The sequence below is a fragment of the Labrus bergylta genome, chromosome 11, assembly GCF_963930695.1.
Source record: "Labrus bergylta chromosome 11, fLabBer1.1, whole genome shotgun sequence".
NCBI lineage: Eukaryota > Metazoa > Chordata > Actinopteri > Labriformes > Labridae > Labrus > Labrus bergylta.
Window position 1 is genome coordinate 10,380,995 of NC_089205.1, and position 24,483 is coordinate 10,405,477.

A 24,483-nucleotide genomic window follows, 5' to 3' on the forward strand; every position below is an offset into this window, starting at 1 on the left:
ATATGTTTAAAGACATTTTGCTTCTTTTTGCACTGAAACAGGAGATTTAGACTGAATAACAGCTGCTTTCAGTCATTTTTGTAGGATTTAAATATATTGTATCTCCAGTTCAAGCACTAATTTCATCTCCTGCGTGTTATTTAACAGGCAGCAGGGGGCGCTGCAGGACAGGCAGGGTATGCACTGACTGCAGTAACATCCCTCTGAAGACAGGGGGAGCTCAAACAATAAGAATACAGATTCACTACTGTGTGTGTGTGTGTGTGTGTGTGTGTGTGTGTGTGTGTGTGTGTGTGTGTGTGTGTGTGTGTGTGTGTGTGTGTGTGTGTGTGTGTGTGTGTGTGTGTGTGTGTGTGTGTGTGTGTGTATTTTCAGGTGCGTCTGTGTGTGACCTGGAGAGTGCTGCGAGGTAGCCAGTGAGGTCATGGAGTTGGACAGGTTGAGGTTGGCAGTAATGCTGAGCTGGCTCTGGCTGGTGGGGGGGTAGGGGGAGGTGGGGGTCCTCAGCTGCTCCTCCCCTCGCTCCTCGTCCGCCGCAGGTAGGTAGCTGTCAATCAACGCCTCCAGGAACTTGACGATGAGCTCGGCATAGTCGGGGATCTGGGTTTGCTGCGGGGGAGGGGGAGGAGGATGATCAACACTTAACGCTCTATCAGAAGCTTTGACTTGAATTATTCAATCTTGAAATAAAGTTTAAATAAAGTTTTAACAATCAGAGATAGTCAGAGACTGTTTTATATTTAAAGTTCTTTACAGCTATGTATCCGTGTGTGTATCTGTGTGTGTCTCTCTATGTGTTTCTGTGTCTGTCTCTCTCTCTTTATGTGTGTGTGTGTCTGTGTGTGTGTGTGACTCTCTCTATGTGTTTGTGTGTGTGTGTGTGTCTCTCTCTCTCTTTGTGTGTGTGTGTGTGTGTGTGTGTGTGTGTGTGTGTGTGTGTGTGTGTGTGTGTGTGTGTGTGTGTGTGTGTGTGTGTGTGTGTGTGTGTGTGTGTGTGTGTGTGTGTGTGTGTGTGTGTGTGTGTGTGTGTGTTTATATGCTCTATACATCACTACTTTAATTGGCAGGCTGGTTGTGAATCAGTGCTGTGATCGCTGAGTCGGCTGAATCCTCCCCAAGGTACAGAATGAAAAAATGAGGGGGGGGGGGCGGGGGCAGAGATCAGTCATACCTTAGAGAAGGGTCCAGCAAACCTCCAGAGTCCATTAAAGCCAAAGCCTGTGAAGTGAAGAGGGGGTAGATGAGGGGGGGCAGCGGATGATGGAGGGAGACAAGGGAGGGAGGGGAGATTGGGAGGAAATGCTTACAGAGAACAGCACAAAGGTGTTCAAAGTGTTCTTTAAATAAAGTTGTTAATTGAATGTGCAGGTGGGGGTTTTACTCTGCAGGTAGGAGGGCTGGTATGGCGGGGGCGACTCCTCGTGGTATACCACGCTCTGCACGATGCCGTGCACCGGGTTCAGCAGGTTGGTGTCCTGACACATGGACAGCACAGTGTTGATCTTTGAGTCCAGCAGGTTGTGTCTGTGGAGGACACACACACACACACACACACACACACACACACACACACACACACACACACACACACACACACACACACACACACACACACACACACACACACACACACACACACACACACACACACACACACACACACACACACACACACACACACACACACACACACACACACAGAGGCTATGGTTGGATAAAGTTACACTCTGGCTCGCAGCCTGTGGTTCATGATACGAGTCGATGCAGCGACGAGAGAAGCCTCAGACTTAATAAGCTCAGCGTGTTCATGAGCTCGTCTGTATTTAATTTAAGATCTGCAGACTCACATCGACGCTCAATCACTCAACATGTTTCCATTCAGTGGACAAGGGAATTCAACTTCCACGTGGCTGTAATCAGCTGTGAACTAACCTAATGATTCCACTGAACAAATATTCAAAAAAGATATATTTCTTGTTCTCTTCCAGTTTGTATGCATCATCGTGTCTTATCCTACCCGGAGATAAACTCATGCATTAATTAGAATGCAGGAAGTCAGCTGATCAATGAAGGGAGGCGATTACATTTCCAGATTTCTTTTGGAGCATCAACTCTTTTTAGACAAAGATAAAAAACTTCAAGAAGAGACACACCTTCCTCCAATCCAGTCATTCCATTTCAAAACAATAGGGGGCGCTGGTTGGAGCAGACGCCAGACATTTAGAGGCTGCAGTCCTCAGCACAGCGGTCACAGGTTCGAGTCGACACTTTCAGCTTACATTATATTTTTACTCACTTTCAACTTAAACTAGGTTAACTGGTTACTCTAAATTCCCTGTAGGTGTGAATGTGAGTGTGGCTGGTTGGCTGTCTCTATATGTCAGCTCTGTGATTGGCTGGTGAACAGTCCAGGGTGTAACCCCGCCTCTAACCCACTGGGGATCAGCTCCAGCCACCTTCGCCCCCAAATAGGAAAAGCAGTTTAGATGACGAATGGATGGAGTCAGAGACTGAATATTATTTTTCATGTTTCCTGGCGTTTCAGCCGGACCTTCCCTCCTGATTACATTTCCTGTGGAGTGAGGAAACGCAGCAGGAAACATTCAGGAACATTCACTTTGAAATCTCGTGACGGATGTGATCGATCGTCAACATTTGACATTACCGAACCGTTCTGAACACGAAGACTCTTCATGCATGACCAGCAGAGAACCAGTGACTGAACATTCATCAAAGGTTACAAACATATTCATATGTGTGAACTTACACAACGGGGAAAACCTTAGGGAAGACGACACTGGCTTCAGCCAGGTACTCGTACAGGATCCTCTGGTCGAAGTCGTCCGTGGTATATTTGACCTGCGTGGCCTAAGAGCACAGTCCGTCAGTGGGAATGTCAAAATAAAAGCCTCTGATTGTTTTTGAACCAGTCATGTGACTCACCAGCACAGTGAGCAGCAGAGCCTGGATCCTGGGGTCGGTCAGAACCTCCTCGTCCAGCAGCACATTGGACTCAGACACAGATACTTTACGGAGGTGAGAGTTTCCCATTCTTTGAGTCTCTGTGAGTCAAACATAATCATTAAATATCTGTATCATGTGAGAAGTTCTGAAGAGGAAAGGTGGATTTCTTCTTCCTCTCTCACCGATCTCGTAGTCGTTCTCAGCGACCCGCCTCATCTTTGGAGGTGTGGTCATACCGGACTCCATCTCCGGTCTCTTTGGTGCTTTAGAGTCTGAAATTAGGTGGTCGAAGCTCTTCCTGGTGCCTGAGGAACAAATAATCATATTCATAAAATGTGGATTTAATAAGAAATCATGCTCTCCATCAAATGTCACAAAGTCGTACCCAGCAGCTTCTTAGTGTTCGCCTGGGACGGCTGACCCATGTCCAGGCTCATGGACTTGCGTGTTCGAGGGCTGATCTGACCCACCGTGGGGTAGTGATGAGCGGACAGGTAGCGCTCTGAAGCCTGAGGAGACGCCCAGGGCTGAGTCTCTCGCAGGGTCCTGATAGGAGGGGCAAAGGTCAGGAATTACAGGATCCGTACAAGGTTGGGTATTACAGCATCCGTACAGGGTCGGGTATTAGACTTTTTAAATTTGTGTTTGTTGAACGGGGGTCTGGTCGATTGTTTCTGAAAAAAGCTTCAAACTGATTTTTCACTGGAGTAGAAAAGTTCGAGCTGAAGGAGATTGTGAGATCTGTTCATAGAGAGAAATAAAGAGTCCTGAGATTCTAACCCTGACCCATTCCAAAGTCAGGTGGATTATGTATCATTACAAAGACTCTCTCAGAATATGGTCCTTAATAATCAGGTCCACAGTGTTGGTGGGCTCACCTGCAGCTGGGGTCTGAGACGTGACTGGAGTAAGTGTCCATTGGTACTGGGTCCATGGAGAGGTCAGAGATCAGCAGAGACTTTCTGTGTTTGAGGCTGCAGCGACTCCGGACCTCCTCAGAGACAGTTAGCAGAGCTGAAACCAAAAAGAAGGAGAAGAAGAGGAAGGTCATCAAGGCCCCGACAATCCAGAACTAAGAACCCCCCCACAAAGACATGACATGGATCTGGAACAGCTTCATTACGCTCTCTTTAATATTACGCTCTGGTTACTCTTTAAAGGGATCCCCTGAATGAACAAGTGATCATATCAATAAAAGAGAAGATGCTAGGTGTCTCTACGGGTCTTTCTTACCTGCCAGGTAAGCCACACTGTGGATGTTGACCTCAAACTTGTCACACTTGAGATGTTTGCTGATGAGAGCCAGCAGAGTGTGCAGGATCCTCACCGTCCTGGCTACAGTGGTGGCTGACGGGTGTCTGTAACCTGCAGAGGCACGATGAGGAGGGGGGAGAGGAGGAGAGAAAGGAGGAGGAGGAGGGGAGAGATAGGAGGAGGTTGAGGAGGATCAGAGAGAGGAGGAGGATGTGAGTGAGACTTTACATCATGAACCAAACAGCTGAGTGAACACACTTTCACATGTCTCACCTTTGAGCAGGTGTCCCACCAGGGCAAAGTTAAAGTTAGTGTTGAAGTTGAGGCCCACAAAGTGATCCATCTGTTTACAGTGCCACTCTAAAGGACGCCTGATCTCCATGAACACCTCCTCTGGACTCTGAGGAGCAGCAGGAGGGGAGATGGGAGGAGAGAGAGGAGGGGGGGGAGAGGAGGAGGGGAGAAGAGGACAGAGGAGGAGGGGAGAGAGGAGGAGGAGGGGACAAGAGGAGGGGAGAGAGGAGGAGGAGGAGGGGAGAGAGGAGGGGGGAGAGAGGAAGAGGGGAGAAGAGGAGGAGGAGGGGAGAGGAGGAGGGGAGAGAGAGGAGGAGGAGGAGAGAGAGGAGGAGGAGAGGAGAGGAGGAGAAGGGGAGAGATAGGAGGATGTTGGGGAGGATCAGAGGAGGAGGAGGAGGAGGGGGGAGAGGAGGAGGAGGAGGGGAGAGATAGGAGGAGGTTGAGGAGGATCAGAGAGAGGAGGAGGAAGAGGAGGAGGGGGGAGAGGAGAGAGAGGAGGAGAGAGAGGAGGAGGAGAGAGAGGAGGGGGAGAGAGCAGGAGGGTAGGAGGGGAGAGGAGGAGAGAGAGAAGGACAGAGGAGGAGGAAGAAAGAGAACGGTTACTCCTCGTACACAGCAGAACTTTGATAGTTAGAGTTTAAATAAACATGTTTCTAAAATAACGCTCGTATGTGTTTACAGATCAGTTCTTACATCATGTGGATTTACTACATTCATTTACATATACTATATATAATTAGATGATTTTTATTACATTTTAAAACTGCGTTTATAAACATCCATAGGCGTGCATGTGATGCTGGAAAAATAAAAACATTTAATCTCCACAACGTTTCGCTGATTCTGAAATGAATGATTATTAGTTTAATCTCATGCTTTTTTGTCCCTCCATAAGGACTGTTGATAATACTCTCTGTAGTCTCAGTGATGGAAAGTTTGTTAGGAAAGTATAAACGTGTGTGTGTATGTGTGGTACCTTGTCATTAAACACTCTCATGGTGTCCAGAGTGTGGAGGTTCTGCTCCAGCAGGGCGGTACCTGCAGAATAGAGGTTCACCTCGTCCAGCTGCAGCACGGCCACCGCAACCCAGAACAGAGCTTTGTGCATGGGAGACTCCTGCACACATACACACACACAGATTAAGCGATGTTGTTGTTGTGTACATACATCATCACAAGGTTTGTAATGTGCATAGGTGTGACGTCATGTTTGACTGTTTTTTTTACCTTGCTGAGTAAAGGCTGCAGTTTGGTCAGAGCGATGACCGTGGCCTCGATCAAGACCTGGCTGTTATAATTATCAGGACCCTTCAGACAGCTCTCCAGACCCTGAGGAGGAGAGAGGAGGAGGAGGGAGGAGGAGGGAGAGAGAAGACGAGAGCGAGGAGGAGAGAGAAGAGAGAGAGGAGGAGAAGAAGAGAGAGAGGAGGAGAAGAAGAGAGAGAAGAGGAGGAGGAGGAGAGAGAGAGGGTCAGAGTCTGACTAGTTAACTGTTCATTTAGGTTTGTTCTGCTCTGATGTTAACTCAGAGATCAGCTGATCTCACAGACGACATCATTGTAACTCAAAGATGTCGTCCGTGAGCCCACAGGCTGTAGAGGGGATGATCTTGAGGTGTTATCCTCACCCGGTCGATGCTGAGCAGAGGGCTGGCCTTGCTGAGGATCCTGATGATCTGTTTGATCTGACCGTGACTCACTCTCTTACTGATGCAGCCGAACACCACCAGAGCTCTGGGCTGCAGGGACGGGTTGTACTGGAACGCAAACCTACAGACAGACAGACAGACAGACAGACACACACACACACACACACACACACACACACAAAGTGCACGTTAACGTTGACATCATGAACATATGAAGATCATAGACGGAGAAGGGGGGGGGGTTCATACTTCTGTGCCAGCTCGGTCCACTGGTCTAACCACTTGCAGGCTGGGATGTCCCTCATACACGCCTGGAGGAGAGAAACACAGGTAAATAATAAATACATTAATATTCAGCTGGTGCTGAAATGAGGGACACATCGCTGGATTTAACCATGTGGGAGCAGAAGTCAGAGCAGTCAGCTACTTTGAATGAGGCGTATGCGTAGACCCCCAGATGGTCAGAACGGAGATGTTCCCATACTTGCCCGTACAACGCATGTTACTGGAGGATTCCTCTAGAGGGAGTACCACATAAATCAGAGATTCTGTGATGTGAACAAAGATGTTTATTCTCCGATAACGACCGTAGTTTGAGACTCAATCGATTCACTTTTCTGTCACGTTCTCGCTGTTGTTGTAACGGTTCTCTGGTGTCTCCGATGTTGCAACGTCTGGTCTCATCACCGACCCTACACTGCCCCTAGTGGTTATAGGCATATTGCGTCAGGCAGAGGCTTAGCGTTGATTTCTGAGTACGTATACAAATAACACTCCAAACCTCCACGGGATATGCGGGGCTGATGTCATGCGTTGGCGTGGTTAAAAGCGGGTATACACAGGGCTTAATGCTCCCCCTACAAACGCTCGATGGCGGTGATGTTAGTCATTGAGAAGTCTTTGTGTGTAATAAGAGTTAGTCTGCTGACCTCCATGATCTCCAGTAAGGCCTCGGTGACGGTCTCCAGGGACGACAGGGCGAATGTCTCCCTCTCGTACGAGCCTGGAGAGAAGGAGCGGTCTCTGTAGCTGGAGCGGAAGGCGATGACAGCGGCCGACTTGACTTTGCTGATGCCGAACAGAAGGTAAAACTTCGGCAGAGAGAACTCGGTCAGACTCAGCCTCAGGACCTGCTTAGTCTCCTCTGAAAACAACATCAACATTTACTGTCAATAAACACACACCTTTACAAACGTCCTAACCCGTGTGTCCATTCACTGTGGTGTGTGTGTGCATTCCTTGTGTGTGTGTGTGTGTGTGTGTGTGTGTGTGTGTGTGTGTGTGTGTGTGTGTGTGTGTGTGTGTGTGTGTGTGTGTGTGTGTGTTTTTCCTGCTGTTATGCAAACTAGCTTAGCATAGGACAACTTCCTGTAAGAGCACCCACCTCCATCTGTGGAGAGCATTAGAGCTTCCTTCTACTTTGAACATTTCTCCCTCATGGAGGACATCATTCAAAGTTTCTTGTCTCTTTCACTCTCTCAGGTTTTAGACATTTGAGATGTGTTTTTTGAAATAGTCCATCTTACTGCGATGTTCTCTTTTACTTTATCGGCCAAAACGAGGCGTGAATATTCATTCGCGTCTCTTCATATGCAGCAAAAGGCTCCTTTACTTCCTATGTTACTTAAACTCCAGGAGCTTTAGAGAAACTGATAAACCAAAGAGATAGTTCGGTAAGGTCACAGATTCAAAGTTGGAAACAGTTCAACCCTTTAGCTTCACTCATTAGGAAAAAGAAATGTGAACTGGTAAAAATCAGATTGGTAACAGACTGAAAGAAGTCCTCACCGCTGAAGTTGAGCTGCGAGCAGGTGCACAGGGAGTGAATGATGTTGATGACCAAACCATGGGTGGAGGCCCTGAGGGAGAGCGGCCCGGTGGCCACCAGCAAGGTCACCACGTGGAACAGGTACGGCAGGTGAGCAGCCACGTCCAGCGAGTTGTTGAAGGACAGCATGAGCATGTAGCGGGCCAAGATGGCGATGTCGTCCCACATCAGGTGCTGCTCCAGCGTGGGCGTGGGGGACAGACACGTCTTGTCTATGATCTTACACATCCGACCAATCACCTGCCACGGAGAGTTAAAGAAAGGTCAGACAGGAAACTGTTATGGTGAAGTTTAAGATAAGTGGCTGTGAAGGAGGCTCTCGTCCATCTCATGAAGTCATCTGTGAGTGAAGAACACTTTCTGGAACTTCACAGGGTCCAGATTGTTGGGACCAGACTTCAACATAGCATGATTCCTTAATGTCTGATCAGATCGTAAGCTCACTTTATATTCTCACTCACTACATATCTCACTGATTGGACCTTTGAGACCGTTTCATTTTAACTGAAAAAGTGTTGAAGTATTGAAAATGTTAACCTTAAAGAGGAAATCTAAGCACAATGCACGGCTCCACAGAGCGTCTGACTGTTGGTTTCTGGTCAGATATGGAGCTCATACAGACCATAATATGTTTGTGCTTACAGACGTTTATTCTGCTCTGGGTGACACAGAGTTCAAGAGGCTCGGACAAGGCTGCTTTGTTTTCAGCAGGCTGTCCTGCCATGACATCAGACTATGATGTAACTATGACGATAACAACACAGAGAGAACAAGAGTCAAGTATGCTCACACAGACATGGTCACCTCTTGTTCCTGTGATATCTTAAATATGATCCACTTTGAACACCTTAGGATCACAGATGGTTCAGCACTCCAACTTTAGACTCAGACTGTGTCTTCTTCATCAACAACCTTCACAATGGTCCCCATTCAGAGGCGAGCTGCTGTCTGCCATAATAGGAGCCAGGGCTTGGCTTTTCTATTGTGTCTGTCCGTCCGTCTCTATGTATGATGAGTTTGTGTTTGTGACGGTCCAGAGCTCACAGATGATGGATGGTGTCAGGATGACTTTGTCTCTTTGGATACTCTGAGTCAGGACCGACTTTAAGCTTCGGATTTATTCTCAACCATTTCAAAGTAAGTCAATCAAAAATATACCTTTATATCTGCTTCTGTTCATCCTGTCAGGACGCTCTGATCCTTTAGAATCTATAATAAGCTCAAAATCTTCTTCTATAAACGTTTTCTATGTAAAATATACACAATCATCTTTGTCAATAACTCAAACTCACATCAAGTGTAAAGGTATAACAAAGTCCTACGAGTATGTTTCACACTGAAGGCACTGTGTGCTGCCTTCATAACTACAAACCCTGAACCCTCATGAAGCAGCAGAGTTTTACAGACTAAATGTGACCTTTTAGTTCACAGCGGGAGGTCAGACTCAGAGAGCTTTTCTCTGATCGGGACAAAAACCAGGAAATCAGAGTGTGTGCTGCTTCCTTATTTATTTGATTTACTTTTTAACACAAATGTCCAGCATCCATAGACTGGAGACCAGTATAGACCCAGTCTGACCTTACTGTAGACCAGTATAAACTCAGTCTGACCTTACTGGAGACCAGTATAAACTCAGTCTCACCTTACTGGAGACCAGTTTGACATTCCCTGAAGCCAGAGCCACTGCAGTGTCGGCCATGACCTCGGCTTTAATGGAGCCCAGTCCTCCGGTGGCGCTGGTTTTTATGAAGCTGTCAAGCACCACGTCCAGCAGGTCCGTTATCTGAGGACACACAGGGGTTAAATACACATCAGGGTTTTTAAGTTTGAAACCTGGAGGTGTAATGGACTCACCTGGCCCAGGCTGCCCCAGATCTTAGCCTGGATGGAGGGGTACATCTGCTTCTCATTGATTGTCATGGTGATGAGTTTGTCCAAAATAGCGGTGACACGCTGGCGCTTGGCGTCGTCGTTGTGTTTGCAGAAACGGACCAGGTTGAGCAGCCACGGCGTCATGTACTCCAGACAGAGGTGCTTGAGCTCGATACCTGCAACAGGAAGTAGCTTTAACAAACCTAAAGCAGGGCTGTTTAGAGGTGGTTCACTTTGAAATATTCTGTATACCCTAACTGCACATTTTTAACATGTTTTATCTCTCTAAATGAACACAGACCTCAGTTTTTAAATGTGGTTTTAAAAATGTTTTATATAAGTGAGATCATGTCTACCAGGCGCTCTGTCCACAAGAACTTACTGGATTTGCTGAAGCCTGAGATGCACTCCTCCAGAAACTCCAGGGTCAGGTGGGGCTCGTTGGCAGCCAGAGTCTTACTGATGGAGACGATGAAGAGGGTGTTGTTGGCCGGGATGCAGAGGCCGGACGTCTCCAACAGCTGACCCTCGATCTTTAGGTTGAAGGTGCAAGTCAGAGCACAGAGCAGGTTGTACGCTGCAGACCTGGACGTGTGAGGGATGATGAATAAGAGGAATTAGAGAAAGAGAAGTGCAGCAAGGGAGTTGAAGGATTCCTCAAATATCTTTTAGAGCTTGTGTTTCATCATCTCCCTCTGCCTGTGCACGGGTCTGCACTGTTTAACCAAACACAGTTCTTTTGACATTTTTAGTTTATGAAAAAAACAGAAAACATTTCAAAAGTTGGAACCTAAAACTCCTGATACAAAAAAATCAGACAACAACATGGATGTGATTTTATTTAACACGTGTGTCAAAAGGAGCCCCACCTGTTCCGTCATACTGGGATAGAGAAAGCACTGACCTGAGGCTGGGGTCCGAGCTGCCCAGGTTCAGCAGAGCGATGTTGAGCAGAGTCCCGGGTACGTCTTTGGGTCGGATCTTGGTGTGCTGTGGGATGGAGTCTGGCTGCGACAACTCCCAGCGTGTCCGGATGTGGATGATAGACTGGACAATGGCGTCGCACTCCTGGTGCATGAATGTGAGCGGCGTGCCCTGATTGGCCATGGTGAGGGTGAACTGGCTCTCATCCACCAGGCAAATCTCTTCGATCTCTGAGGCATAGTAGACATCGTTAAGGAAGACGGGCTGGCCGAGGACGCGGGTCCGCTCGGCTGAGGTCACCTGAACTGCCGTCGAGCCCACCTGAGCAGCAAGAAAATAAACAGTGTGACAGGAAACCAAAGGTTCATTTTGTTTTTATGATACTCTTGACCTCTATCTAACTCATCCTTTCCAGAAGGACAGCAGGAGCGTTGAGCAGCGATTCATGGATTCACGGAAAATGGAAACAAATATTTTCTGGTGGATTCAAAGAACAGGAAAACATGAATCGGTGTCATCTGTGATCAGTGTCGGGAATATCTAGAAGCCCCGATGTTGCATCAGAAACAGGCCGGCAATGGGGGCGCTAGGTGGCCTATCGGTTAGGTTGCCCTACATGTGCAGAGGTTATAGTCTGAACACAAGTTAAGGGTCCAGCACTTCTTAGTCACATGTCAGGGAAAGTTATCAGTCATCCAGGTTATGGTAGTTCAAGGTTCAATCCCACACACAACTGGTCGCTGGAGAGATGAAACATCTTCAAAAACTTAAACAAAGTTCACTTTAGATTCAATTTAAACCTTTGAGAACCAAGAGTAACGGCTACATCCTCACCTTTATGGAGACCTTGGTGTCTTTGTGGGCCAGCTTGAGGGCATTGTGGAACACCTTGAGGTCTTCCTCCAGGGTCAGCGTGGCTGCAGGCAGCTTCTGTTGGTCTGGCTCGATGTGCTCGGCCAGTTTAGCTGGAAAGTCGATGAACTGGAGCCGTTTGCTGCCCTTCAGCCCCGTCAGCAGCCTCTCATGGTACTTAGTGTACTCCCTCACCCACGTGTTGCAGTTGTACACATACACAGCTGCAACATTTTCATAGGCAAAACCGGGAAACACCACAAACCATTTGGACAGGAAGTCCGTCTTGAAGCGATTGCTGGGTCCCACGTGGGTTAGGTCGACCACTATCTCGTAGGGTTTGGCATAGTAGGGTTTGAGGGTGAGCAGAACATGGTAGATGAGCAGGTCTCCATTAATCTGGCCGGTTTTGAACCTAAAGAGAGGAGACAAATCAGAAACAGTTCAAACTTGTGTTCAGCCTTAATGATGTCATTATCTTTCTGCAATTATGATCCATTATTTGGGTTGGGGTTCGTTAAAACATAATTTATGTCACGAGTTAAGGAGTTATAGCTGTGTGTGATTCTGAGAAACTTTCTTTCTTTTCTCTCTTTTCTTGTTAGAGCTCCTCGGTGTCTGTGGTATCAGACCATAAGCCCTGAAATAACCAGACCAGAGATAGACCCATAAAGGGGTCAGGAAGTAAGCTCAAAGCGTATCAAGAGGTCAACTACAACAGTTGTCTCACGGCATCCTCCAACAAAGACCAAAGAACTAGACTACTTCAGGTAAGTCGCTGAAGAAATGTAGAAAATACTGTTTATGAGCACATTAGAAAATAATCATGTTCCTAAGTACTGAACTTCATTGGAAGATCAACTCTCTTCTTGTGTTGGCACAGATGGAAGTACCTGAGCTGCATCATCTTAGTTAGAGCAATCAGGTTTATTTTAATGTGAAGTTACAGGCTTGAAGTGATGGATGGAGGATTTGAATACTACTTACTGTTTCTTTATTTCAGGTCATGATGGAAAGCACAAGAACCTTTTGTCTGTTTCTGCTGATCAACCAGCTGACACTCTGTCCTACCCATGCAGACCATTCAACCACACTGCTGTACTCCTCGGCAACAAAAGATCAAGGTGGGACTTCAACCCCTGCTTCGGGTCCCAACTTCACCACCATCGACCACTCAAACTATCTTGATACAGACACAAACGGCACCCGAGCTGACTGCCTAATCGACACTGAGATGGGTCTTATTGCTTTGGGTTGTGCAGGGGGGCTGATTTTCTGTCTGCTGGTAACCACAGTGGTACTGGCATGTCAGGTCTGGCACCTTCAGCACCGGGTGCATGTCCCAAGAACCTCAAGGTCCAACCTGGACTTAGTGGGCAGTGCGAGCTACTGGGGCGACGACCGTCCTGAGGCTCAAGGACTGATCGGTCCGTGTGATGCCAGCGTAATGCTCGAGGAGGTGAGAACAGACAGCAAGGAGGAGGAAGACAGTCAGGCTGAAATACGAGAAGAAGGCGGAGCCGCAGCAATGGCTTTCAATCTTGAAGATAAGGCCGGTCAGATGCAAAGCTCCAGCTCCAGGGACTCCTGTCTGGAGATTCCCAGAGATCTTGAGGACATGCCCCTTGTTGTGTGAGGAGGTAACCCCAACTCGGAGAGACCAGCGCACCCAAAATCTTCCATCGAGACAAAAAGCAGCCAATTCAGCTGATGTGTTGTGGTAGCAGGTTCTTCTTCTTTCCAGTTTATGACAACTCACAAAAGTTAACTTTAATGTCAGTAAGATATCTCACTGCCTGGGCATCGATCTCAAGTTAGATGATTGGTGCCAACACATAACCCATCAGGACCGTTTTTGAATCCTTTCCTTTGAGAAATATAATTTTTTTTTGAAAAAACGTGTGACTAGCTAAAGACCCATAAATATTTGTCATATGAAAAGCCATTTTAAAGTTGTTTTTTTCTCGGGGTGTTTTTGTAGTGGAAATGCGACTTAAACAAGTTTATCATTCTGATGATACTAGAGAACGTGTTGGGGTAAAGAGCCAGTCCCAGTCTTTTGTACATTTCCCATGTGTGTAGCTTAATGTGGAATTTATTCAAATCTCTAAACTGGGCTGTAAAAGACGACGCAGCAGAGAGGTCTAAAGTCAAGAGGACAGAATTAAAGAGGTTCATTGACTGTACATGATTCTCTACATATTTGATCCCACTTACTTCATAAATCTTTAATTTAGTGAAGCTAATGATTTATTAGACAGAGTGATGGGAGACCTCCAGCAGCTGCTGAAGCCACGTTCAGATGACGCTCGTTAAGTTTGGTACATGTTCTACTAACTGTTCAAATAAATCCTTGTTGAATTCTGCTTCTGAGTTTTCACAGTGTAAGGCCATACCTTCTTAATATTTCTGTTATTACATAACTATTGTGCAAAAGAAAAGAAGCCTGCTTTTAATAAACTGATTTGCTTTTTGTCAATATCTGTTCATTATTCACGTCACATCCTACATTTCTATCGGCTTCTCTCACATGTTTGTGTGCAGTAAAATAATAAAAAATAATCGACCAGGTGTGAGCGACGACCCCGCAAATAAATAAATAAATGTAGAAATAAATAAATGTGGAAATAAACAAATGTAGAAATAAATTTAAGACATTTAATTATTCATGTCCCATTTATTTACCAGTTTTTATTTATTTATTTCACGCATTTATTTATTTATTCATTCATTCATTCTTTTATTTATTTATTCCAGTATTTATTTATTTATTTATTTATACTTTTGTCAGATCTCGTCCTCCATAGCAGGGATGTACACTCTTTCCCTCTCTCTCTCTCTCCCTCTCTCTCTCTCTCGGGTTGTCATCACATTTCCTGTAAGTGAAGCAAGGCTCAACATTTCCTCAGAGAAACCTTCCAAGACTTTAGTTCCTTCTTTTATTCGAGGTACGTCTCAACAGAGAAACGACGGCAAAGTATCAAAGGTTTTTTTCTTTGATACATCCATTTTTAAACGACATACCGAACAAGAGGCCGTCTGGTTCAAGTCAACGGTGAGTCACATTTCATACATGGAGGGCTCTAGTGTCCCCGTACACTGTGTTAAATAGCCGAGGATCTATGAATGGACTTTAATACTGTATTCCTTTCATTTAGTTTAGTTTATTTATTTTGTCACCTGAGAGTACAGCATGCTTCAACTCTGACATGTTGCTGCAGAAAGAAACTATCCAACCATGGATTTAGTAGTTACCGAAACACAACTTTCAAAACTTTGACTGGTTCCTGCTTTAAAGTGGAAGACGTTTTTTAAAAGCTCCACTGATGGAAGGTGGATTTTTAACAGACAGGAAATGTCTTTGAAGTGTTTTTCTGCTCTGAAATCTCAAACAGCTTCATTACACATTATAATATTTGGCCGCCCTCAGGTTTATTGTGTCGTCTTTAACAGCTGCTGTAAAATACTGTTCTGAAATCTAACTTTGATGTCTATCCTGAAAAAAACACGTAAACAAAGAAAGGTAGGAGAGAGCACATAATGATAAGGATAAGGACAGTTTGGTAAGGATTTTACCAAACGCCATCTCTAAATCACTTGAAGTATTGTTTTAGAAATGACACATTCTATGAAGAACATGGAAATGCTGCGTCTGGTATTAACAACATAGATGTGTAAAAAGCCAATCAAGACGAAGAGACTCATTATCACCGGGTATCAGTCTGACTCGGGTGCCATTTTACTCTTTTACTCATTATTAACACACTTATTCATTTGTGAAGAACATAATCTGCAGATAAGATCGTCTTGAATCTTTTGAAACTTCAAAGTGACATTTAGAGGAAGTGATGCAGCAGAAGTTACATTTCACAACAGCGTCACAATCGAACCATCAAACCCTCTGAAAAGGACATTGCCTCACATTCTATGCTCTTCATTTCTTACAGAATCATTTCCGTTGTTTTGGCAACAAAGAGTCAACAAACCAGCCGAGGACGAGGGGAAATGAGGACCATGATGACCATGGATGTCTTAAGGTTTATCTTTGTATTGCTGTTGTCACTGACGGCGAGCAGGCCCTCCAGCCAGAATCCTAACGCCACCGATGTGATGATTCACAACCAGTCAACCAAAGAGGAGGCATCCAACTCAAATCCACCTTCAGTGATTTTAGGTCTCATCACACAGGCTACCATGATTAATGAAACGACTACAAAACCCAGTGATACACCTTTACTGCAAACAACTCCAACCACACCTCTTTCACCAAACACTCCAACAACAGCAACCCATTCCCAATCATTTCAGCCCGAAAGCTCCACAATGGGCATGGAGTCCACGACGTCAGCAACAACAGCAGTGACCAGTGAAGCCAGCAACCCAACCATGACCACAAGGGTACCTCCAACGCTTAGTGACACAGGAAATACGACAACCTCCAAATTCACCAGGGAGAAAACCACCGAATCATCTTCACCCCCCGCACAGTCTACAAATCTTATTTCTACAACCGTATCCAATGAGTATCAAAGCACAGTCCCTGGTGCTACAGAGTCTACAGTTGTGTTCAAAACTTCAAAAGCAACAACAAAGACCCCATTGATCCACACAAAGACAAAGACAAGACAAGACCCCCCCATAAAGCAATCAGACAACAGTAAAGCTGTTGCAGGGATAATTGGCGGGGCGCTGGTACTGATGATGGTAGGATTCCTGGTCATCTACATTAAGAAACGGAAGCTTCAGAGGCATCAGATAACAACCAAAGACTGGGCCGGACCATCACCATTTCTAGAGGGGGGAGCTGACAATGGTCAGGTGACACAGAGGTCATCCAACCGGATTTCTCTGTCCAGCTTCCTGCCTCAGAGGTTGTCCAAAAGGTTGTCCTTGCTCCCAGAAACAGATGAGGAGATGGAGGACATGGTGCCGGGCTCAACGTTTGGAAACAAGAATGAAGGGAGTACCTTTGGTCGAGAGGTGAATGGAAATGATAAAGAAACTAACGGGATGGCTGGAGGTGACGAAGAGACTACTCAAGACACTGTTGAAAACTCAGAGTCCTCTTCACAAACCCAAGACCCACTGACCACAAACGACAATTCAGGAGATGCCAAAGTCAGTCAAGACCCTCCTGCAAGTCCAACTGCTCTATCTGGTGCTGGGGAAAATCTTCCAGAACCCCCCCCCGAATAATGGGCAACCTTCACTGAACTGAATCCCCAACCCCCACAATTAATCAATTTCACTGTTTTCAAGAAGCAACAACTGTGACAGATAACACAGGAAGATGAGTCACTTCAAGAAGTGATGTTTATCTTGGCTTTCACTGCAGTAAATAAACCTGTATATGTACTGTTCTGGTGCCCCACGTCCTACTCTGTACACGTGAGTCTCTCTGAAACTCGGTAATGCGGCGTGTCCAGCTATTTTTATATAGCTAGTACTCTCTCTCATATATATATATAGCTAGAGTTACACTTAGAAACAACATCACAGACTGTTGGTGCACACACTTCCTCTGTTGTACTAGAAGTGTAGGCACCGCCATTATTGAACAAAAACCACTGGCACTGGACTGTCAGCCACCCCCCCCATCTTCCTCAGACTCAGCACTTTGTTAGCTTCCAGCTGACAGAAATGGAAGACTTGTATGTGTCTTTGGAAGACAGTGAAACACACTTTAACAGAGTGATTGTTTCCATGATGGATTCACTCTGGATTGCTGGTCTAAATATCTGGAACAACCTGAAGTAAATCAGCTGTAACAAACATGTAAAAAGTTAGATTAAATATTGTGAAAATGTTCAAGCAGCTTGTGAAGCATTTCTTTTAAAACTGCCATCGAGTGTAATTCTGATTCCAGTGATTTAAACATTTAAATGGGGGGGGCTCGTTTGTTGTGTATCGCCGAGTTTCTTAAATCGGCTTTAAATTACTTTAGACTCAAACTTTCTCACTCTCGTTCTTCCACTTAAGCTTACATCTTTGAGATGACCCTTATGCTTCCTGTAACCATGGCAACAATCTTCACAATAAGCTTAGTCAGGTGTCATTCTGAAGTAAAAACTCATCCCAACATGCCACATATGAGAAACACGTTATTCTTCCACAGATGAAACATGATTAGTGATGTGCCGTTGAGTCATGACAGAGAAGGAGAAATGTGGATTTCGCTGCTCGCCTTGTTGCCTTAAGAGTTGGTAATAATAAAGATTTTCTGTGAATCTATATTTGTTCACTTCTCTTTGACAGTTGAAGAGCAGGAAACTGTGTGAGTTTGGTTTCCGCTGCATGTTTCCGGGGCAGCTGAGCTCGTGGTTTTTGGATGTCACTTTTAAAACCAAACTATTTCCACACAACCCCATCAGCTGAGAACCCCTGGAATAGATTTTAATACTTAAATATTAAAATGTGGCTCATTAATGACAGTATCCTCCTAAAGCTTATTCAGCCAATCACAGCCTGAGTCAATGCACCCCCCTAAGGCTTACCTCACAGCAACACGAGCTACAACTGTTTCACACTCTGATCCATCCTGTTCATATGAAACATGTGAGACTCCTTTTAACAAAAAACTCACCTCACCTGTCTCTCAAAGAGAGGTGCAGGAGACAGACTCTAGTGGACACTGGAAGAACTGCAGCTGTAAAGTTGGACATTTTAACATGGGGCTCTATGGGGACTAACACACTGCAGGAACACACTCTAGTGGACACTGGAGGAAATGCAGTTTTTGGTGTGCTAATGCTTTTTTGTAGTTTCATCATATCTAAGACTCTGCAGCACTGCATAAATCACAACAACCAAATCTTACGCAACCATTTAAGTGAAGAAGTTAGCCTTGAGTTATTTCTATTTGCTGTGAACCAAAATAATGAGCTGAAAGCGTCTTAAAAATATCGAATGGTTTAAGTGACACCTTTCACCTCGAACAGATATTTTATCTTTTCCTAAAATCAAGTGTTTTTAAGGGTGTATAAGAATGCATTAGCAAGAGAGAGAGAGATAGAGAGCTCCTTATAGGCATGCTGTAGTCAGCACACACACACACACACACACACACACACACACACACACACACACACACACACACCAGCTTCAGCTTGCTTCATCAGCAGCAGAGTGGGCTGGCGCTCTGCTGCAGCTCTCTCCTCTCTCCTAAACCAAACGTCGAGCTGCATCGGGAGCCTGCAGAGCAGCGAGCAGGACGGGGGCTCTCTTTCTCGGGCAGCATGTTCAGTAACAAGCCACAACTTCCAACACAGCTACAAAATAAAGCCTGAGAGCAAACCCTTTCCAACAGCAGAGAATAAAAAACGACAAAGGAGGAAATCAGCCGGGGCTGCAGGAGGAGACGACCGGACACAAGGAGAGATGACCGAGCGACACTTGTGAGGATGAGGTGAGTGCTTAGAAACTGAAAATGAGAAAAGAATGTACGACCTCGACACGTATGGTGAGAAAGGCAGGGATATGTTTAAATGTAGATGTAGACATTGCAGTCCACTAAAAGAAGAAAGAAAAGTCTCCTTGCTGTTACTATGCAGATTTCTGATATCCACAGAGACAAATGTCACATTACAAATTTAAGTGAAGTGATTTTAGTCACAATCACAGCAGAGCTGCAACCTCCACTTGCGGAGGGAGGACATTTCTGGGACATGTTAAAGGCTCCTGAAGTCCTGTGTTTGGAAACACAAACACACATGGAGCTTCACTCTTTAGCTCAGCACAGCTGCAGATGCAGACACACAGTATCGTCCTAAATGCACTGAGATCCACTGCAGCACTCTGAGCTCCATCCCTCTGGCAGAGCTTCAAGCCGGTTGGCACTCGGGATGACAAGCATCGTTTTCAAATGCACCAGGAGCAGCCAAGCTAAGCTAACTGGCCCACTTTACAGCAGGACTGTACTGGATGAGAGGATTGAAGGGATGTATTGACATTCAGATGTTCTCCCTTTTCTGCTGCAACTCACACATGCATCAAGGCCCCTTGATCTTTAACTTCTTCTTCACTTGTAAACACGATCACTCCATTATCAGTATTTGTCCGAGATGCAGCAATGAAAGCAACGTCCCAGAGGGAGGGCAATTAAAGTTCCTACTGTATGAGCGCACCCAGATCTTTATTCTAAGCATGTGCAATGCACAAATAAAGCTGCAAAGGGTGATGGTCAGGACACAGTTGGGATGTGAAAAACACAAGAGCAGGAGTTGAAACAGCAGCATAGGTTTAACTTCATAAGACAAACTGTAAACTTTGGGCTTGCCTATATGATACCTTTAGGATATCTCCTGAAATCAATTGGAAGTGTAACGTAGTATCAAAACAAGTCGAGTCAACAGATACAAAAAGGCTATTTATGAGGCTTTGCTAACACCAACCACCTTAAGCTTTCTTCATTTAAACATGAGTCAAACATATTGAAGTCAATTCATTCATATGAGAAGCAGTGCTGGAGGCACTTCCCTCAGGAAGCTTGTTCTTTTGAGCCCGTTGTGTGTAGGTTGACAGATTAGATTACAGAACTGAAAACTACAACCTGAAGAGGGTTCTAAACAAAAAAAGGTTGTCAGGGTTTCATCAGATGGGGACCATGAAAGACAGTTTAGAAACCTTGAACTAGCCCAACGTGGTCAACCATCCAATTCTGCCAAACCTGCAGCCCTGTGCACAAACATATGACTTCAATGAGCTTCATTTTGGTTTATTACTGGATTACCTGCTGTTCCTCTCTTATTTCTGATCATCTAGAGTCTGTACCATGCCTGCCTGCTCTGCCTCTCTGCTCTGCCTGCTCCTCCTGCTGCTGTGGGGGCTGCTGGGAGGTTTGGTGCTGTCCATCTGCCCTGCTGTGTGCATCTGCAGCCGGGGACACCGTGTGGTGGACTGCTCCTCTAGAGGCCTAACCAAGCTGCCACCTGGTCTGCAGCATAACATCCGCTTCCTCAACCTCTCTTTCAACAGGTAACTATCAGGCTGAATGTCTTCTTACAGCAGCAAAGGTAAAGAAAAGGAGATGTTTGGCCGATGTGAGGATGGCACAAACGTTGGACTCTGTAAGGCAAACTATAAGGATCCAATCAGATTCTTAGGCAATACTTCCAAGTGACTGTTTGCATGCAAGCTTTGTTCCCTCCAATAATACTGTGATACTTTGAAGGTTGTAGCCAAAGCTGCTAAAAATATGTAGCTGTCCCAGATACAGATCAGTCTGAGCCTCACACGTGAGCGACTCGTCATCACATCAGAAGCTTCCAGCTTGCAAAGTGTGGATGGTGAGGATAACAGTAAATAGATTCAAGAAGGGAAGCACTTCAAGGGCATCTATGGAAGAACTGAAATAGTCTCTTTCTTTCACATCAAAATGTTGATCTCATAAGTATAAATACCGGGACATACCTGGTTTTTGGTACAAAAAGGAGACCATAGCCCAAATCCCTAACCCCCCATTAGGGGGCTTAGAGAAAGCTTTACTAAAATGACTTTTAGTTCAGCTTTCTCCAAGCCGACTGTATGAAGGCTTGAAATCAGAACAAAATGGGTGGTGTCCACTTTCAACCGCTTCTACTTGTAGCTCTTTTCTGGACCTAAAAGTAGATCTTTGGCCCCGCTCACAGCACATGCGCTTTCGTCTTACTGTAAGGGCAATGGAGGATATTCCTGGACTTCAGGTTTAATATTATAATATTCAGATAATTGAAAAGGAATACCCAGGCTAAAACTCCCTGGTCATTGAAATCCAACTATCGGTAGATTCTTGAGACATCTAAGACTGGTTGCATTATGGGATTATAGTTTGGTCAATGGGGTCTGCCTCTTCAGTTCTTCAGCATTCCATGCTGATATCAGTTCATGGAGAGTATGGAAAGACTGAGCAGGGTTTGTGATTGGGTCTCAGTCAAATTGATGAATTGCTACTGTTCACTGAAACTTACATAACTGTTTACCTGCCTGTTGTGTCATTGTGTTGGAGCTTTATAAATGAAACATCAGAAGTGTTTTTTGAAAGCATTAAATACATTAATGTATTTTTTAGCCTACAAGATCTGGACAGCGAGCTGAGCCACTATGTCCATCTGCGAACCCTGGACCTGTCCTACAACCGCCTGGAGAGCTTGCCCCCCTCCTTACCCAAGTCTTTGTGGGACATCAGAGCAGCAGGAAACCATTTACGCTCTCTGGACAAAAATGACACAGCATACCACTGGAACCTGAAAGTGTTGGACCTGTCGGACAACGAGCTGGAGAGGGTCGTCTTCATCAACAACACGCTGCCGACCCTCCAAACTCTCAATCTCAGTCACAACCGGTTCTGGACTGTGCCCACCAACATGCCGCACAACCTGGAGAGCATCGATTTGTCCCACAACTTTCTGACACAGATCTTGCCTGGATCTTTGGATCGACTGCCGAGGCTGTCTCAGTTCTATCTGCATGCAAACCGCTTTTCCTGGCTGTCTGAAGCGATCTTTGATAAGCTGACGGGGCTACAGGTGATGACCCTTGGGGATAACCCCTGGGCTTGTGAAGAAGAAGAAAACATAACGAGGCTCCTGAGATGGGCCGAGCAGACTCGTGCAACCATCTTAGGCTGCCCTTGTTACACCAGACCAATCTGTGGGCAAACCCATGTGGCTACTCCGGGGAGGGAGTGGCACTCTGCGCTGTTCACAGAGCCCCCGCTCTGGGTGGACAGCAGAGGTGAAGGGCATGATAGTCAATCACCTGCACGGACTGCAGAGGTGACATCGAGTTACCAGGCGAAGTCTGCGCTCTTCGAGACTGGAATATTTCAGGGCACGGGAGGGGTGAGTGATTCCAGTGACCACATGATGTTTGTCTGGACGCCTTCCACCAGTTTGGACAGTCTGTCTACACGTACAAGCACAACAGCCCGACCACGGTCTTCAACGAAAAAGCCCAAAGTAGAGAACTCACGGAATAAAGGATCCGCAGTTCTCCTCCAGACTCAAACGGTCATCCTGACTGTATTTGTCTTGTTTAACACCTTCTGACTGATAACAGAACGTACCTGATTATTGTTGACAATGAATGCAAGTCCACCTAGCATCTCCATGACTGTTACTGCCTTATGTCGTCATCAAGTTTCTCAAATCTCTCAGAGTCCCTCACACTTTATAAACCTGCAAGACTTCTCAAATATCTGAATATATGGTTCAACTCTCAGTCAAATGCCTGCACAGTGACAGACCGCTTTGCTCCATGCTTTCTGATAGTAATAGTAATGCTTGTGCTACAAGTCGTCCTGCTAGGACTGAAAATATGCATTACATTCCAAAGCCCGTTAGGAAAAGAACCAATAAAGGGCTAGTTCAATGGAAAAAAAGAACTCTAATGATTAGCTGTATGTGTTGTTGTCTGCAGTTGAAATGTACTGTAACTGAGTGTAACAGTTCAACGTGTTGAGTTTAGTTAGCAGCAAACTAATCAGAGAAATCAAAGCACAACAAAGTGGAGAAACTGAAGAGCAGAGTGAAGTCAAACTTAAGGAACGGTTTTATACGTCTCAAAGAGGTGAATGTCCATCACAACAACAACCTTTCATTTGTCAGTTATATTAAGGACGTTTTCTAATCATAATATTGGTGCTGGTCTCTTTAACTGTTAGACAATTAACTAAACAAACTGGTATTCAGTCTACCTTAAAAAAGAGGACAGAAGAAGAAGAGCTCTGTCCAGAGAGAGGAGCGTTTCTAAGTCCTACCTTTGTTAGTGTGAAGAAAAAAGAAACTTCCCTTCAAACCAACCAGATTCATTCATTTAGTTTACCAAGTCAAGACAAAGTTAGTCCTGAATATCTGGACTGAGACATGTGAAGGCGGCCGAGGGTCAGAGGTCAGGCTACAGTCTTTTAATTTGATGTATACGAGGGGTTAAAGCGGAGCAGACGTGTGTGAGCTTCAATAAGAATAAAGGTGAATCACACAGATGATGACGGTGATCTGGTTTCTGTTTGCATCTATTCAACTTGACTGTTAATCATGATACATGATAAATAAATCAGTCCTGGATTTCAGACCTTAAACTGGACTAAGATGGTTCCTGACTCAGGTTTTACCGTTCACACGCTTTATATCTGGCTTTAAGACATTAGATATTCTCTGTCCCTTAAATGTCATCTAAAACTTTTAAAGATTATTTCATGAAAGTTAAAATCCACTGATTTCTGGATCTTCAGAAATGCTTTGGCTCAGATGAACGTTCAAGAAGAGTTCACGTCACATTTAAACTATAAGCAGCAGCCTTCCTGCAGGTGATCGTCGACATACCTGTGCTAAATATGACTACACATCACTCCGGTCCGTATCCCAGTTAACCCTCCACAGCTGACATCACTTTATCTCCATTTTAATTATCTAAATACTGACAAACTGTGCCGCGCTACAGGGCGCCATTGTTTACTTTCAGGTCGTAGCGCAGCAGCTGCTGACCGGAGCGACATGCTACATTCAGGTGTTTTCAGTTCCTAAAGTCTGAATATTGTAACAACAACAACAACAAACAGCGTGTGTAATGTAAAGTTAGACCTGAGCAATAAGTGAATTAATCAAAAGTATCTGAACATAACATAATTATTTCCTGAGTTTCCGACTTGAACACTTTCTAACTCGGAAACTCCTTTTTCAGATTTGTCCGACACCATATGAATGCAGCTGCAGCCCCAACTAGTGGTGGGAGGTTACATTATACAATATTTAACAGGTTTTGGTGCGCTTCAAAAAGTGATGAAAAATGCACCAATAATGCGACCAGTAGAGACTCCTCCCCCTAACGTCTTAAAAAAATTATCATCTTTACCTATCAGCCTCTTTCT

At 45.2% G+C, this 24,483-nt stretch overlaps 2 protein-coding genes and 1 long non-coding RNA gene across 5 annotated transcripts in view; 2 read left to right on the plus strand and 1 right to left on the minus strand.

Annotated features, from left to right (window-relative positions):
• The window catches only part of nf1a (neurofibromin 1a), a 74,081-nt gene that overhangs the window by 3,965 nt on the left and 45,633 nt on the right, over window positions 1-24,483 (minus strand). For all 3 annotated transcript variants that reach the window (XM_065959906.1, XM_065959907.1, XM_065959905.1), the window contains 21 exons: window positions 11,622-12,054; window positions 10,768-11,108; window positions 10,246-10,448; window positions 9,846-10,039; window positions 9,634-9,774; window positions 7,952-8,231; window positions 7,093-7,307; window positions 6,413-6,474; window positions 6,143-6,284; window positions 5,743-5,844; window positions 5,492-5,632; window positions 4,492-4,618; window positions 4,198-4,329; window positions 3,843-3,978; window positions 3,350-3,510; window positions 3,147-3,269; window positions 2,944-3,062; window positions 2,768-2,868; window positions 1,382-1,524; window positions 1,172-1,218; window positions 393-609 (listed from right to left, as the gene is read on the minus strand). In XM_065959906.1, coding sequence (XP_065815978.1) covers window positions 393-609; window positions 1,172-1,218; window positions 1,382-1,524; window positions 2,768-2,868; window positions 2,944-3,062; window positions 3,147-3,269; window positions 3,350-3,510; window positions 3,843-3,978; window positions 4,198-4,329; window positions 4,492-4,618; window positions 5,492-5,632; window positions 5,743-5,844; window positions 6,143-6,284; window positions 6,413-6,474; window positions 7,093-7,307; window positions 7,952-8,231; window positions 9,634-9,774; window positions 9,846-10,039; window positions 10,246-10,448; window positions 10,768-11,108; window positions 11,622-12,054 — 3,560 coding nt within the window. The remainder of the gene's footprint in view (window positions 1-392; window positions 610-1,171; window positions 1,219-1,381; window positions 1,525-2,767; window positions 2,869-2,943; window positions 3,063-3,146; window positions 3,270-3,349; window positions 3,511-3,842; window positions 3,979-4,197; window positions 4,330-4,491; window positions 4,619-5,491; window positions 5,633-5,742; window positions 5,845-6,142; window positions 6,285-6,412; window positions 6,475-7,092; window positions 7,308-7,951; window positions 8,232-9,633; window positions 9,775-9,845; window positions 10,040-10,245; window positions 10,449-10,767; window positions 11,109-11,621; window positions 12,055-24,483) is intronic.
• Window positions 8,749-16,113, plus strand: LOC110003099 (uncharacterized). The gene is made up of 4 exons (XR_002278883.3): window positions 8,749-9,128; window positions 12,245-12,409; window positions 12,643-14,694; window positions 15,587-16,113. It is a non-coding gene; the product is annotated as an uncharacterized lncRNA (long non-coding RNA).
• On the plus strand, window positions 18,702-23,599 carry omgb (oligodendrocyte myelin glycoprotein b). The gene is made up of 3 exons (XM_020658791.3): window positions 18,702-19,044; window positions 20,400-20,612; window positions 21,685-23,599. Exons 1-3 carry the CDS (start codon window positions 19,040-19,042, stop codon window positions 22,661-22,663), a joined length of 1,197 nt encoding a protein of 398 aa, XP_020514447.1. The 5' UTR covers window positions 18,702-19,039; the 3' UTR covers window positions 22,664-23,599.